General features: G+C 40.6%; 1 protein-coding gene across 1 annotated transcript in view; it reads right to left on the bottom strand.

The window, feature by feature from the left end:
* Positions 1-5,628: 5,628 nt before the first annotated feature.
* pitpnm3 (PITPNM family member 3) overlaps positions 5,629-14,031 on the bottom strand; it is a 48,448-nt gene continuing 40,045 nt past the window's right edge. The window contains exons 11-19 of the mRNA XM_068745295.1: positions 9,822-10,016; positions 9,529-9,677; positions 8,377-8,493; positions 7,351-7,467; positions 7,106-7,254; positions 6,788-6,937; positions 6,404-6,587; positions 6,129-6,257; positions 5,629-5,964 (exon numbers count right to left, since the gene is read on the bottom strand). Coding sequence (XP_068601396.1) covers positions 5,629-5,964; positions 6,129-6,257; positions 6,404-6,587; positions 6,788-6,937; positions 7,106-7,254; positions 7,351-7,467; positions 8,377-8,493; positions 9,529-9,677; positions 9,822-10,016 — 1,526 coding nt within the window. The remainder of the gene's footprint in view (positions 5,965-6,128; positions 6,258-6,403; positions 6,588-6,787; positions 6,938-7,105; positions 7,255-7,350; positions 7,468-8,376; positions 8,494-9,528; positions 9,678-9,821; positions 10,017-14,031) is intronic.

Here is a 14,031-nt window from a genome sequence, read left to right on the forward strand (position 1 = left end):
TTTTGCCCAATGTTCCTCATGAGACCCTAACAGGGCCTATTGCCCCGGACAAAGCTTCTCCCATGATTACAGAGACACATAAACACTTTCATCACTCGTTTCTCTGCTCTGAACTTCCACTTAGTAAAAGCACAACAATCCTTTGCTCAACACGCCACAATTTCTTTAGTTATCTGAAAAAAGAAAAGAAAAGTTCCTACATTTCAAGGTGGAGGGCATTGTCACTCTCGCAAATGTATAACTGTCGACCTCTTGCACTTATGTGTTGTTGATGGACAAGCGTAGGTGGTTCTCACACTTCCTGTGGGAGTTTTAGTTCCATGATTTTGAAGGTGTTTCATTCCAGGTTATTTGTGTCTATCAGAGGTGAACTCACATGTCTATGTGCAGTTTTAACATTCCCAGAACTCAAACCTAGCACCTTGAGGTCATCAGTAAATTTAAACAAATCACCAAGCTAATATTTAGCCATTTTTAACCGAACTTTGCTGGGTGTAGGTAGCAGTCATTTAGCTAAGTGGTTGTACCACAATCATAATGGATGCATCATCTTCTACCCCTGGACTCCGCACACACTTTTCTTTGGCTTGTTAATATTTTGACATTTGCTGATCATCCATCTGCTCATCTGCCTTGCGGGTCACGGATCTGCTGCAGCCTAACCCAGCTCGGTACAGGCGAGAGACGGGGCACACCCCGGATGAGACACCAGCTCACCGCGGGGCCACACAAAAGACAAACAAACACACCAATGGACAATTTAGGGATCATCAGCAATATTTAATTGCCTGTTCCTGGTAACATTCCCCACAGTTCCTGAAAATTTCATCCAAATCCGTCACGCACTTTTGAGTTATCTTGCTAATGGATGGACGGACATACAGACAGGCAAACAACAATTACATAACCTCCGCCTCGCCTTAGCTGAGGTAAAAAAAAAAAAAAAAAGGTCACTCCTTAACTGCCTCCACAATCATACCTCCAAGAAAATTCCATCAATGTGTAACTGATTTCAAACAGCAAATAGGTTTATAAAGCAAGCCTGGATCCTGTTCCTTGATAATGTTTGTTTGACTGAAACACTTGTTTTGTGTTTCTCTGATCAACAGAAGGCGGGTGGAGTGCATGACCCATGCACGCTATGCAGAACACCACTTACATATTTTATTGGCTTAATTGTCACAGGCAAAAAGAAAGACACTGTCGTGAACACACCTATTATTTAGAAAATGTAACTAGTCTGCAAAATCTAGTCAGATGTATTTTTGTATGCTTTAAATTAGTCTAAAAACACCAAAACTATTATTCCACTGGTGATATGGTAACTTTTCTTGACACTGCAGTCAATGGAGCGTAAAAATTTGTTCCTCAATATATCGGTTGATTTTTGACAGATGCTTATGGAATTTGATACAATCATGTATGGTGGGGACCTCTATCTCACCACCAAATTCCATCCCATTTACTTATAATGGACACTTTTTCAAAAAAATAATATTTTGCAAAATATGGCTTCAATTCACTCACCAAAAATCGCAGTCATAAAGTCAGTCATCATGTAATCCAGAATGAGGGCAGGAAAAAATATTTTAACATTAAACCCCATTTGTGAGGGTTGCTATGGTGACCTTTGCTGCAGGTTGATTTCTGCCCTGCACAGCTGCGGAGGCATCGTTGAACTGAACGAGATGCACCTGTTACACATCTCACCTAATCAGCTGCTGCCTCTTTGGACCCGACTCTCTGGACAGTTCTTTGCCAGAATATCTTCTCCGTTCCCTCAGTGTTTTTAGGCTCTCCTGTTCTACGTGTCGTCTCTTATTCCCTAGTTCTATCTTTAATACCTGAAGAAACAGATGTAGTTGAAATCAGGGTAAATTTGCACAACAAAACAATTTTGTTTTTAGACCCCTTCAATGATATCTCACTTATTACCTCCACAAAGAAGGTTCTGTTTTTCCTGAACTTTAGCAAGACACTGCGGAATTAGTAGTGGACAAATGTATCAGTTGTGTCTTTAAAAATCTATTCGTCAGTACTGAAAGTGTGCTTTTTGTGTATAACTTCTAAACTAATAATGATATCAATGTGAATGTTAATCGGATTGCTAAAGGTATGTTAAGGAATCTAAAAATAAATGTATGGCCTTTATTTCTGGTGTAAATCACAATATAAGGAGGCTGAGGTGCCCGGAGGAGGTCTACACTCTCTGAGTGCTTTTCTAGTTTACCATTTGTTACCATTAAATGCTGCTGGACAGTGTTCCTCTTTTCTGTCTCAAAATGCTCTGTCAGAAACGCCTCTGAAAATGAAGCCAAAACTCAGTCCATAGCAGGTAGCTGCACGCTACCATGGTAGCCCATGAGGTTTTTAGCACACACTTAAACATTTTTGCCAATTTTCTCCGGAACATTACCACCAAAAAAAACACCTTATTTTTGATATGAAAAATATATTAAAGATATTGCTGAACATGATAAAAATGAACATGTCGAATAAATAAAAAGACTACCCTTAAAATTCTTTAACTGTTAAATATCTTTATTTAGGCAACAATCAAAGATGGACTGAGCCCAGTAAACATAATAACGTCATCATCATCACAAAAGATCTTCTGGTGTTTTACCTCATTGGTCAAAGGGACAAATACTGTCAAATACTCGTATGACCAAATATAAGACCACTAAATAAATAAAGCGAACAATTTATTTTGAAGAGGATGTTGTCATACTGTGTTAGTCAACTTACAAGTCTTCAGAATTGTTAATAAATGGCAAATTAGGTCAATACTCATAGTTAAGTCATGATTCGGTAAACAGTAATCATTTGACAACAATAATAGAACAACATTCTTTATAAATACAAAATTTGACATGATATACTTTGTCCCTTTGTCCCACTAAATGTTGAAAGTCAGAGGTTAAGAGTCAGAGGTAACTTCCCACCTCCTTAAAGTGATTACTTTTATCATGTGATGTTTGGATTTCAGATCATGAATTCTATTTACCACTCACTGCCATTTACTGCTCTACTACTAAATAACGACTTTACATTGCTACGACGACCACAAACGTAACAATTAATAGCCATTACTTAACAATATCAAATAATTAGCATGCACAGAACACTCAGTTTTTAACCTTTATTTGCCATTTACTAACATAAAAACGCCACTCCTCCGGTGTATCATCACTACGTGTTACTCAGACTTAGTCACTTTGATTATCGTGTGTACATTGATGGAAATGGCTGTGTTTTTTTCTAGGTCAACAATATTTCAGTCTCAACAATCTGAATTCAAAACAAAGTCAAGTATTACAGTTTTGTTTGTACAATATTATACATTTACTAAGTATTATAATTAATACACTGATTGCAGGGGAATCATACGCACTTTGCACTAATCAAATAATAACTGGGTCACCCAGACAGCAAACCTTGTGTATTGAAAGTTCTCCATTACTTTGCAGGTTATCAAGTCAAAGCAAGACTCCATAAGAAATCAAAAGCCTTTGGGTTTTCGTACCTCGTAATCCTGACGCACTGCTTCAGTCCAGACCTTTAAAAATTCACTCGGTTCTGGAAAGTTGGAAAGTCAGTGTGAGCTACAGTGAGAACACACAGGAGCATTAACACCCGTCTCCCTGCGTCCTCCAATTCCTCTGCAGAGGCACCGACTTGCTGTAGCCGTCTTCCTGTTCACAGTATTTACATCTCTACAACAACCACTGACTGCAGACACTCACTCAGACAGGCACACACAATCCACAGCATCAAAATGTATAGTAAAACATCAACCGGATCAAATTCACTTTACCACGAAGTAACATTAAACCTTAGTACTTTGGTCAAACAAAGAATTGCACAATTTATTTTAATGTCTAAATGACATTAAAAAAAATCTATTTAAGGCAGAAATGAACAATTCAACAAGTCATACAACAAAAGAATCAAAAACATACATTGAAAATATTTATTTTGAGAATATGTCCTTATAGAAAAATATGTTTGACTTACAGTTTTAAACGTGGCCACAGTTAGAATCAATTCAACCATGATTTAATCACAAAGCTATTGGGTTCCAGTGCAACTGCAAATGTGTGCATATTGGTGGCGATTCAATTGGAATGGGGTCTATTTTTTTTTTACAATATTTTTCTAGTTAATGTAACAACAAAGCAACTAAACTAAGTTTGCAAAAATACCAAATACAAATTCATTTTGATCATACAGACGAGCTCTGATCGCCTTTTCCCAACTTTGTCTGTCCATCTGTAAACGTTTTTGGTCACGCCAGCCCATACAATACAAACATGCCTCTTTGTTTCAGAAGCGACTGCCACATTTAAATTGCGACCCACTGCGTTGTCTTTTAATAGTGCAAATACAACCTCAGGGGTTGAGTCGTGCTCACCGCCTCGCTGTCCAGAGGCACGTTTTGCCTGACTGGTTAGGTGAAGGAAACATGGATGAACGTGATTATACCAGCAACAACAAGAAGGAACATATGAACAGTGGGGTTTTAAATGGGGGCAGAGGTTGGGTTTATGTGAGGCTTACTGGAGCTGCAGCAGAGAATAAATTTAAATGTCACCGCAACCCACACATGGGTGATGCACATTGTGTAATTACATGTGTAGCTCAGGAGTGAGCTACCCCCCCTTAGTGTAAGCACAGTGTCTGGTTATCTGCTTCTAAAGTCTAAACACGATCAAAATCATCACCACTGTAGCATTTTTGATGATCTAAAGCAATTGTGTGAAGACGTGCATATCTACAATATGAAATACATTCTTTCCACTTTATATTTAGACACAATTTGAGCTGTGCTGTCACACATAAAAATCGCTGCCATCTCCAGGGATGGCTTAGATTTATCTGCACACAGATTAAGTGACATTACCCAAATCAAGACAAAATGACCAAAGTGTAGAGGGCCAAGCAGGAGGTAAAGCTGAGCTGTGAGGGGAACCAGCAGCAGCATGATCGACAGGTAGAGGCAACGCTGCCAAAGAAGAGAGGAAAATGAGTCACACACATTCAAGGAGGAGTTCGGAGTTCTGAATCAGCATACTTTTTTCTACTGGTTCTCATGACGATGCAGCTCCAACCTCCATATCTATGCAGAATATATTTCCAAAGAGAGAAATGAATTGGAGCTAATGAAGAATAATTGCAGTTGCCATGCTTGCATAATCATAATCATGATCCAATTTACATTCCGTCCAGTTCCAAAGCAGCTGCTAATAATAGCATCCTTCTATTGAAGTTGCCACAAGAATATCAACAGTGAACTATTTCCTTTATCTTATTCAAGAATTATGCTAATTTGCTTTACTTGGTCTTTTTTTACCCAACTCCGACACTTTTATTTTTCATGGTTGGTATTTAGAGATACCAAGAACAATCTAGAACCTTTTGATAATGATCCAGATCACCATGTGGATGGTGTAAATCTAATCATGAGGGGAATGAGCTGCTTGACGGAGGTCTGTGCTCTCTGAGTGTTTTTCAAGTTACAAATACTACTACTACTACTACTAGTAATACTAATATCTCACCTTAGCCCCAAACACTCAGACCACTTTGTCTTCTATCCACCTGCAGTCCTTCCATCTGTTTTTGATGTCAGGGAGTGGTGTCTCCACGATACATGGAGGCCCGTCCCCATGTGACTTGTCCACCTCCTCCAACAACACCTCCTCCTCCTACTCCATGCTCCTTATCTGATTCTGGCTGGCTCTGGGCTCGCTCAGGCTTTGGGTTGGGTGTACATGGGGGGTCGGGCTGTTGCACTGACATGGCTCTGCGCAGGTGGGTGCGCTTACACAGGAAGTCAGGCTTGGCTGAGAGACCAAATGAGCCTTTCCTTAGGACCATACGGACCGAGGGGGATTTCTTAGGTCTGGCTCTGTTGCCAAATTGAAGGGTGGAGAGGTGTGCTGCATAGCCATCACTCAGGAACTAAATACACCACAAAGAGAAGGGGTTTGAAAATCCCCAGCGTACCGATACAAAGAAGATTAAAGTCAATGAGAAGAACCAAGTGGAAATCAGCAATCCTTCAACTGAAACAGGCAGGGACAAACATAATGAAAGGCTAAAAAAAGCTTACAAACTTAAATTACCTGGCACTGATTCTGGTACTTCTTTGAAGGTCTGCCGACAATATAAATCTGTGAGGGGCTGAGACCGAGCATGTTGTAAACAGAGATGTCCTTCATGGAACCGTAGGCAGAGTTGATCTTAATGTGACACTGGCAGAGGAAATAATCAGTCAGAGAGCTTGATGCATTTCGATACAGCATCCACACCCGGCCTAACCCAAGGCTGCAAAATAAATATTACCTTCCCACACAATGCGAAAGGTCCGTTAAAAAAAGAAAAACAAAAAAAGGTGTACCTCTTGAATGAGGTTCCTGAGGAAGATGGTCTTCTGTCGCAGGGGATCATGGACAAGGCCTTCAGAGAAGAAGATCATCCCATGGGGAAAGTTGTGTTGCGAGAGCCAGGATACGACACGCTGCTTCTGCATGTCAGGCCGGCCTGTGATGTAGATGATCAAATATCCTAGGTCCTGCCAATGCCTGCATAGAAATCCATGACATCAAAAGTGGCGTATTTACAGTTTCTCTCAGTCACTTTGGTGCTTTTCTCACATCACTATTAGCATTTGTACAAGTGGCCAAGGCATATATATATACAGTATATATATATATGCCCCCTTCTGAGCCATCTTCACACGTATGCATAATCAAATCCACATTCACAGGCCATTACCACTGACCTGACAACATCAACAGCTCCGGGTCGAACCTTGGGGTCACTGCCCATAATTGATACACTGGCAGCAAAAGAGCCATCGATGCTGAACACCACACATTCCATAGCCCGTGGCAGCACAGTCAGGTAGGCCTCTGCGCTGGTTTGATCGCCCCTTTGGGGTAGAAAAATTTAGAAACTTCATGGAAAACCTGGTTGTTATTTCCTTCAAGGATCTTTATAGGGCACCATCTAGTTAGGATCTCATGCAAGGATTGGGAGCAGTCAATTCAGCAACCCTTCTCTCTCTACTCTGTAATTGGCGTGCTACATGGATGCTTACTTGACCACCATTTTAATTGGATAGACTCCCAGCCCGAGCTTCTTGCTCTTGGGGATGGTGTATGCGACTCTGCCACTGCTGTTGGTCACCTCGGTGTCAAAGTGCACCCAGCGGCCCGACTGAGGTTGAGTCATCAGCAGGACGTCGACCTACGAGGGACAGGACAGTTCAACAGGCCGAGCTTAATGTACGTCACTGATAGAAAAACTAGATCTGCCGCAATTAATCGTGTTGCTGCTTGTCACCTTTTCTCCAGTCAGAGTGACCATATCCAAGGGGCCATACATGAAACGACCAACCAGACTTTGAGGTCCTTCCTCAGTGGCAATGACGTCATTCACTCTGTGGTTGGAGGTAACGTTCTGCAGGCGGTTACGTCAAAGAGTGAGGTCAGCACACTTGTGTCACGGTTTTACGCTTTACGTCGTTGCCTCTCCTTATCCTGCGTTATATTTACCAAGCGCACGATCACAGCCTGCACTACTGTTGCTATATTTGTTATTGATAAAACCCTTGATGTTTCACTGCCACACTGATGAATCCATCTCCATACATAAAGGGAATGTAAAGGAGTCCTTCCTTTTGCTGCTGGACGTTGCACACGATGCGTTTAGGCACCTTACGAATGGGCAGGTGTTACAGGGAACCAGCTACACAAGATGGTACCATGTATACTGTATGTTAAAAATAAAGGTTCTTCTCTTCTCTACTAAGAGCAGAGAAGCATAACTTGGCCAAGGTAATGCATGACAATTACCCTCCACAACCTCAACTATCCGTTTCCATGGTGTTCTGGTTGAACAGCTCTATTTTTAGCATCACTACAAGCAAGCAGACTAAATTCTTGTCTTTGAAAAGCTCTGGATAAAAGGAGAATTTCATGGAGAGCGATTTGACCTTGATTGTATGATTGCGCAGGCCTCAGAGGTACCGGTAATAGCGTGTGTCTGCATGCCTCAGCGACTGAAGGTGAAATGTGGGAGTATCAATTTATTTGAAATTCAGATGACAGCACTTAAGTGCTGCAAGCAGTTGGTGTTCCTGTTAGTGTTATTAATTTGAATGAAGCCAAGCCTATTGGTGTGGAATAGTGAGAAGTATTGCATAATATAAAGTAATACATCAAAATCAAAGTGTTTAGTTAAAATAAATCATCAATTCATCAACATATCATTTGAATATGTGCCTTTGAGTAGTTAACTGTGTATTTTTTCTCCTGATCTTGACAGCAGGAATATGAATATATTTATAAATATAAAATAATTCATTACCCTCAGTTTCACATGTGTCCTCCTCCTGAGCCATTTTTCTCGTGGACTGGAAGGAGAAAATGGAGCAGAGTCCAAATTGTCTGCTCCCTGGGTCTTCACGCAGTCGCATCGCATGAGCTGTCAATAAACACACGACACACACTCATCTATCAGGAATTACCGTCTACCGAGCACATTCTGCACTTTAATGGCATGAAACGTAGACAGTCAGAATGTGGAACCATCTGAAGCCTTGAAACTAAATCAGCAGCTAGGTTTTGGGATCATAAATCATTACTCTTATCGAAAGCTTTTGAAACAAGAGCAGCTCTAATGCGAATTAAGGGCTGTGGGTTGATTTGGAGAAAAGAGACCACGGATATCTTTCTTGACGGGCTATAGAGGGACTGCTTGTTTAAAAACACATTCAACATGGATGGTTCAGCTTTAACTAAAATATTTTCTGTGAAGCCTTTTAATCCCATTACAATTTAATATGATAATGCATCGCCTCTGGTTGAAAATCACTGAACCAAAAATAATGATCTTCTGGTTTATTAGCTTCCAGGGGGTGTCGAAAGCTCTTCTTTCCTACGTGCTCTTTATCCTACTCACATTTTCACACACTGAGCAGCAGACAGATAATAGACACTGAATCAAACGGAGTACTTCAAGGGCCACTTTTAAGACTATTTTTATTCTGCCACAACCAACACATGTTTATACTGCTATACATTTTATATGTTGCTCTGTCTGTTGGTTTTGATTGGTTGACATCTAACAGTCTAATATGCTGCACAATTACACTTCTGTCAAATGCTAACGTGTTTAACCACATGTTTACGCAAATAACAAACCCCACATTGCGTCCAACTTAACACATCTATACAAAGATCCAAGTTAATCCTTTTACAACTTTGTTGTTGCTGGTTTTGTTTCACACATTTAAGCGTAAAGCTACAAAGAGCTAAACAAATGAAAGTTATTTTCTGTTGCTTTCATTTGATTATAATAACAGGCTCCAGACAGAAACCTGTGGTCTTAACAAGAGACTGGAGGCTATAATTTCTTTCTTTACTTTGCTTAACTAAAAGAGAAAAAAGAGAGCGATAACTCTCAATCTGTAAAAGGTGTTGGGGACAAAATAAAAGGCCGTCTGTCAGGTTTCCCCACCTGCCGAAGTACAAACGCTGCTACATCAGTGGACTCCCAGTAGGAGGCATGAAAAAGGTGAGGCAGAGCCACGGTTGGGAAGGCAGTTAGCACATCAGGGCAGTACAAAGCACAATCCAGCCTCTTGGAGCCCCACCAGGAACTGGAAACTGGAAACACAAACACAGATGCAAGAATGCAATGAGGACATCTGCGGTCAACTTAAGAGCTGTGAAGCCGCATGAACCCAAACTCATTTGCAAGAGATAATGAAATCAATTAGACTGGATGTTGTACCTCCCCATTCCACTCACTGTTAGCTGTAGTGTTTCCAAGCTGGCCCATGGAGCAAACAGATGCTTCACTTTCCACACTGGTGACACTGGCCCTACGACCTCCCTCTTCTCCTCCACCTGCTCCTTCTTCAGTCTTTGTCTCATTGGAATGCGGCCTTCCAGAAGTTTGATCGCCTTCCAGAAACACGTTTCTATGGCCTTGGATGCTCTCAGCTGTGGAGACGTAGAGGAGGGAGAGGCAAGGCCAGGCCAAACACACAGGGGGAAGGAAATGTTTTCATCACACAAAACCTGACTGGTGTCAGTGTTTAAATCAAGAATACTTTTTCTGCTTATTAAGCAAGTCTATTGCAGTGTATTAACTTGCTTTCTGTTTTATCAATGAAACACAAAAGATAACCATAAAAGTATGAGCACAAGGACAGAGGCTGCTTCTACTCTTCATGGTTACAAACAATACGGCTTTGGAATTCCCAAAAGCCATCTTGCTCTGGATTCCCACTTACTAGTAGAATCATTTGATCAATTTTGCATAATTTCTCTAACAAGACAACATCTCAACATATATATTTATTCAGTGATAATACTGCACAATAGGGGGAAAAAAAAATCTCCCCAGATAGCTGACTTCACGAGAAATCATGGATCTACTCGTTATTCCAGAAGAGCCTAGAAGAGGCTCATTTCATCAATGATGAAATTATCAGTGACGCAAATGTCTACTTATCACATTTATCTTAAGCTCTACAACACATCCTGGGGACTAAAGACTTTGCACCGAATTGTGATTTCAACTGAATGGTATTATCATTTTCAAAGTGTATTATTTCTGCTCCTATTTAACATAGCCGCTCTATGGATAGGTGCGTATGTTTGTATGCATCAGACATAAGACAGCCTGACATCAGCAATTTGCCCTTTCTCTTGGAGCGGTTATGCATAGGTTGTAAGATTTGTGTTTGGTCTCTGAAGGATTAGCAGCAGCAGAATACAGAACAGCTTCGCTCAAAGCGAGAGTGGTGCAGGCGTGGTTGGTATTTCCCTGCAGTCTGGGCAAACAACCATCCACATTAAGGTGATAAAATCTGACAGATCCTGTGTAAGTGTCAGGGAGGATAGATTGAATGTGTGTTTGTTTTTCATCTAATGGATCTGTATTTTAGGGGCAGGAAATATTTTGTTGGTTCTGGAGATATGAGTGGAGTATTTCAGTCAGGTACGTTGTACAGGATGCTCCACTAGAAATATAATGAATAAGACTGCATCGGTTATTAGTTAAGTGGGATGCCTTGAATGATGTTGGATTAGTGTAAGAACAAAAAATAGCGATATCTCGTCATGTGTTAATCCATGACAGACTTGTCATATAAAATACTTCTGATACCGTCAAAAACCGAAGAGGGACAATTTCATTGTCTCATTTACACGTTGGTAGCTTTTAAGTTAATGTTCACACAGACCATGGACCATTTACAGGAAGAGCCACATATGCTTATGTGATGTTTAGAGTTTAACTCGCTGCCTCAGTGATGTATTTTTAAAGAGACTTCTCTACTCAGAGTGAAAGCTGTCATACATTTTAACTTTATTTTCATCACTTCATGCATTACAGACCTCGTTTTGCTGCTCGTTTTATAAAGGAGTCCAAGCTGGTCAGATATTATTTGACTTGCTATCATTTATTATGCAGAAACCTGTTCTCGTTGTAGGCGCTGCATACTGTCTGCAGTCATTTGTATGCCTGCTCTGAGGTCACACACTGAAATCTGTTCTCCCCACCACTCACAGGAGCTTTATTTTCTTTCAGCCTCAGAAACAGAAGCACAGCTTCTGGTTTTTTTTTTTTTTTTGTCACAGCACAATAAGCAGAGGGAAGGAGATATTATTCTGGCAGAGAGGGATGAGAGAAAGAGCCACTGACGCTGATGCATTTTAATAAAAAACACAGGAAGCAATAGACGACTAACTGTAAAGACGAGCGGGAAAGGTGAAAGGCTTATGAATAGCACAGCCCCTGCAATAACCAGAGAGAAGACAGAATAATTCCAATTTAAATGCAGGGGAGAGGAGAGGGAAACAAGAGATGACAGTGTTAAAAGGAAGAACAAGCCAATACTTTGTAGAATGAGGGAGGATGATCGTACCGTGACCTTGGGATGTCCTTGTAACAAAAAGGAAGGTAACACAGGAAGCGAATCTTATCTGAGCACTTTCTGCAGTCTCTTCCGTGTTCTCCCCATCGACGCATCTCATTTTATAGCCATTACATGTTTAAGTACAGGATTCACCAAAAGCTTTACATTAAAGTATTGATCACAATACTAATAAACACGACTGGAGATCCATGTGCACTTGCTGTGTTGGACGATCATATTTCCCAGATCAACATAGTGAAGAAATCAATAAGAAGGAGGGTCATTTTCTCTATATTAGGAACATTTGTCATAATAAAAACCTCCACTATTGATGGGCAATGATGTCGCAGTCATACCCACAGGAGCCTGATGTGATTGGCTCTCCATGCCTTCATAACAACTAATTACAACATCACAGTGCAGGAAATGGGTGATGCATGCTGGTGTTTTATATGTTCTGTGTACCTGCATCTGTTTCGTGTACACCTGTCTCTTTTAATTTCACACATTGACAGCATATAATCAACAGAGAGCGCAGAATATGATAGAGAGTCTGACTTTGAACTCTACCATGTTTATCAGCACCACTAGCATCCAACTTTGTGACAAGCCGAACATAATTCAATTAATAAATTATTGTATGGGCGTCCAGTTTATGCGGTAAAACACTGGTTTCCATCACAACTTTGACATTCATTTCTGAATTTAAATGAGAAAAGATTCTGCTGCCGGGCCACAGTTCTCTAATCACCCTCAAAACCCACCTTCTGTGCAGGGTGGGGACCTCTATCATACCACTGAATTTCATCTGTATCTGATCCAGATTGTGGATCCTGTCGCAATCTCTCTAAAAATAGGAGTACACATTGCATTTAGTAGGATTACTGAAAGAAACTGCTGGATGGATCTTGATGAAAAAGAATCTGAAGATGAGTCTTGGTCTAACTTAGATCACATAAAATTTTGAGAGCGATCAGGATACCAGTCTGGATCCAAAAAAAAAAAAAATCCCATTTACTCATAATGGAGGCTTTAAAAAAAATCACATCTTGTAAAATATGCATTCAATTCACTCACTAAAAATCACAGTCATAAAGGGGTCGATTTGCACTACTTTTAATGATGATCCAGATCACTATGTGGATGGTGTAAATCCAATTAGGAGGGGAATGAGCTGCTGGGCGGAGGTCTGCGCTCCCTGGGACCTTTTCTAGGTTAGGCATTTGATGTTTTTAGTGCAGCAAAACATTTCGAGATGATAAATTCACCCGACCCCCACAAAAACGTTGTTCCGGAAATATGACAAACCTGTATGTGATCACATATTAAGAATGGAGTAAAATATTGAAATATAGAACTGACAATCACTTATCATGGCTAAATTATGTGTAACTTTATCAAGTTAGAATCTGTGGTTTGCAAGATAATATTCGGACATAATGACCATCAGAGCCACCTAAACAACATTATCCAGGGAACATACACAGGAAAGGCTCAACTACATAATATGGTTGAGGAGTGTGTACATTTTTACAAGGCTAGAATGTATGTCGTTTTTCAGAAATAGATTTTGTTACCATGGAAACAACAAAACTAAAAGATTGTTTCAGACAGACAGACAGACAGATATCAGGCTGCCACACTGTCAGGGGTGTTAGGGGTAATCATATGCAGAAAAATAAGCACCAGTGGGGGCACTGAAGCCTGCTGATAGCATCATTATTTCCACCCTCTTAATATCCCCATAATAGATGAGATTTGGCAGTCTAGACTTATAAGAGCGGGCAGCCCATGTGCTGCAGATCTCTGTTTCCCTTGCAGCATTTAATGACAATAAAAGTGTAAAACAAATATCCAGATCTGGCAAAAGCATAGGGAGCACAAGAAAAGAATTGTGAATCCTAATGAGATCTGCTCTCACTCCTAACATGTCCTGCCGCTAGATCCACCACTGGGCAAGACGGCGAAAATGTTAGCAGGGAGGATGCAGCTTCATCTGTGCAGACAGCTAACATCAATATGCCAGTGTCTGAGCGAAGAGAGGAGGATGGATTATCAACTCCGCTTCCCTTCCACGAGATTTGTGATCTCAG

This window comes from Brachionichthys hirsutus, chromosome 11 (assembly GCF_040956055.1).
Source record: "Brachionichthys hirsutus isolate HB-005 chromosome 11, CSIRO-AGI_Bhir_v1, whole genome shotgun sequence".
Lineage (NCBI taxonomy): Eukaryota > Metazoa > Chordata > Actinopteri > Lophiiformes > Brachionichthyidae > Brachionichthys > Brachionichthys hirsutus.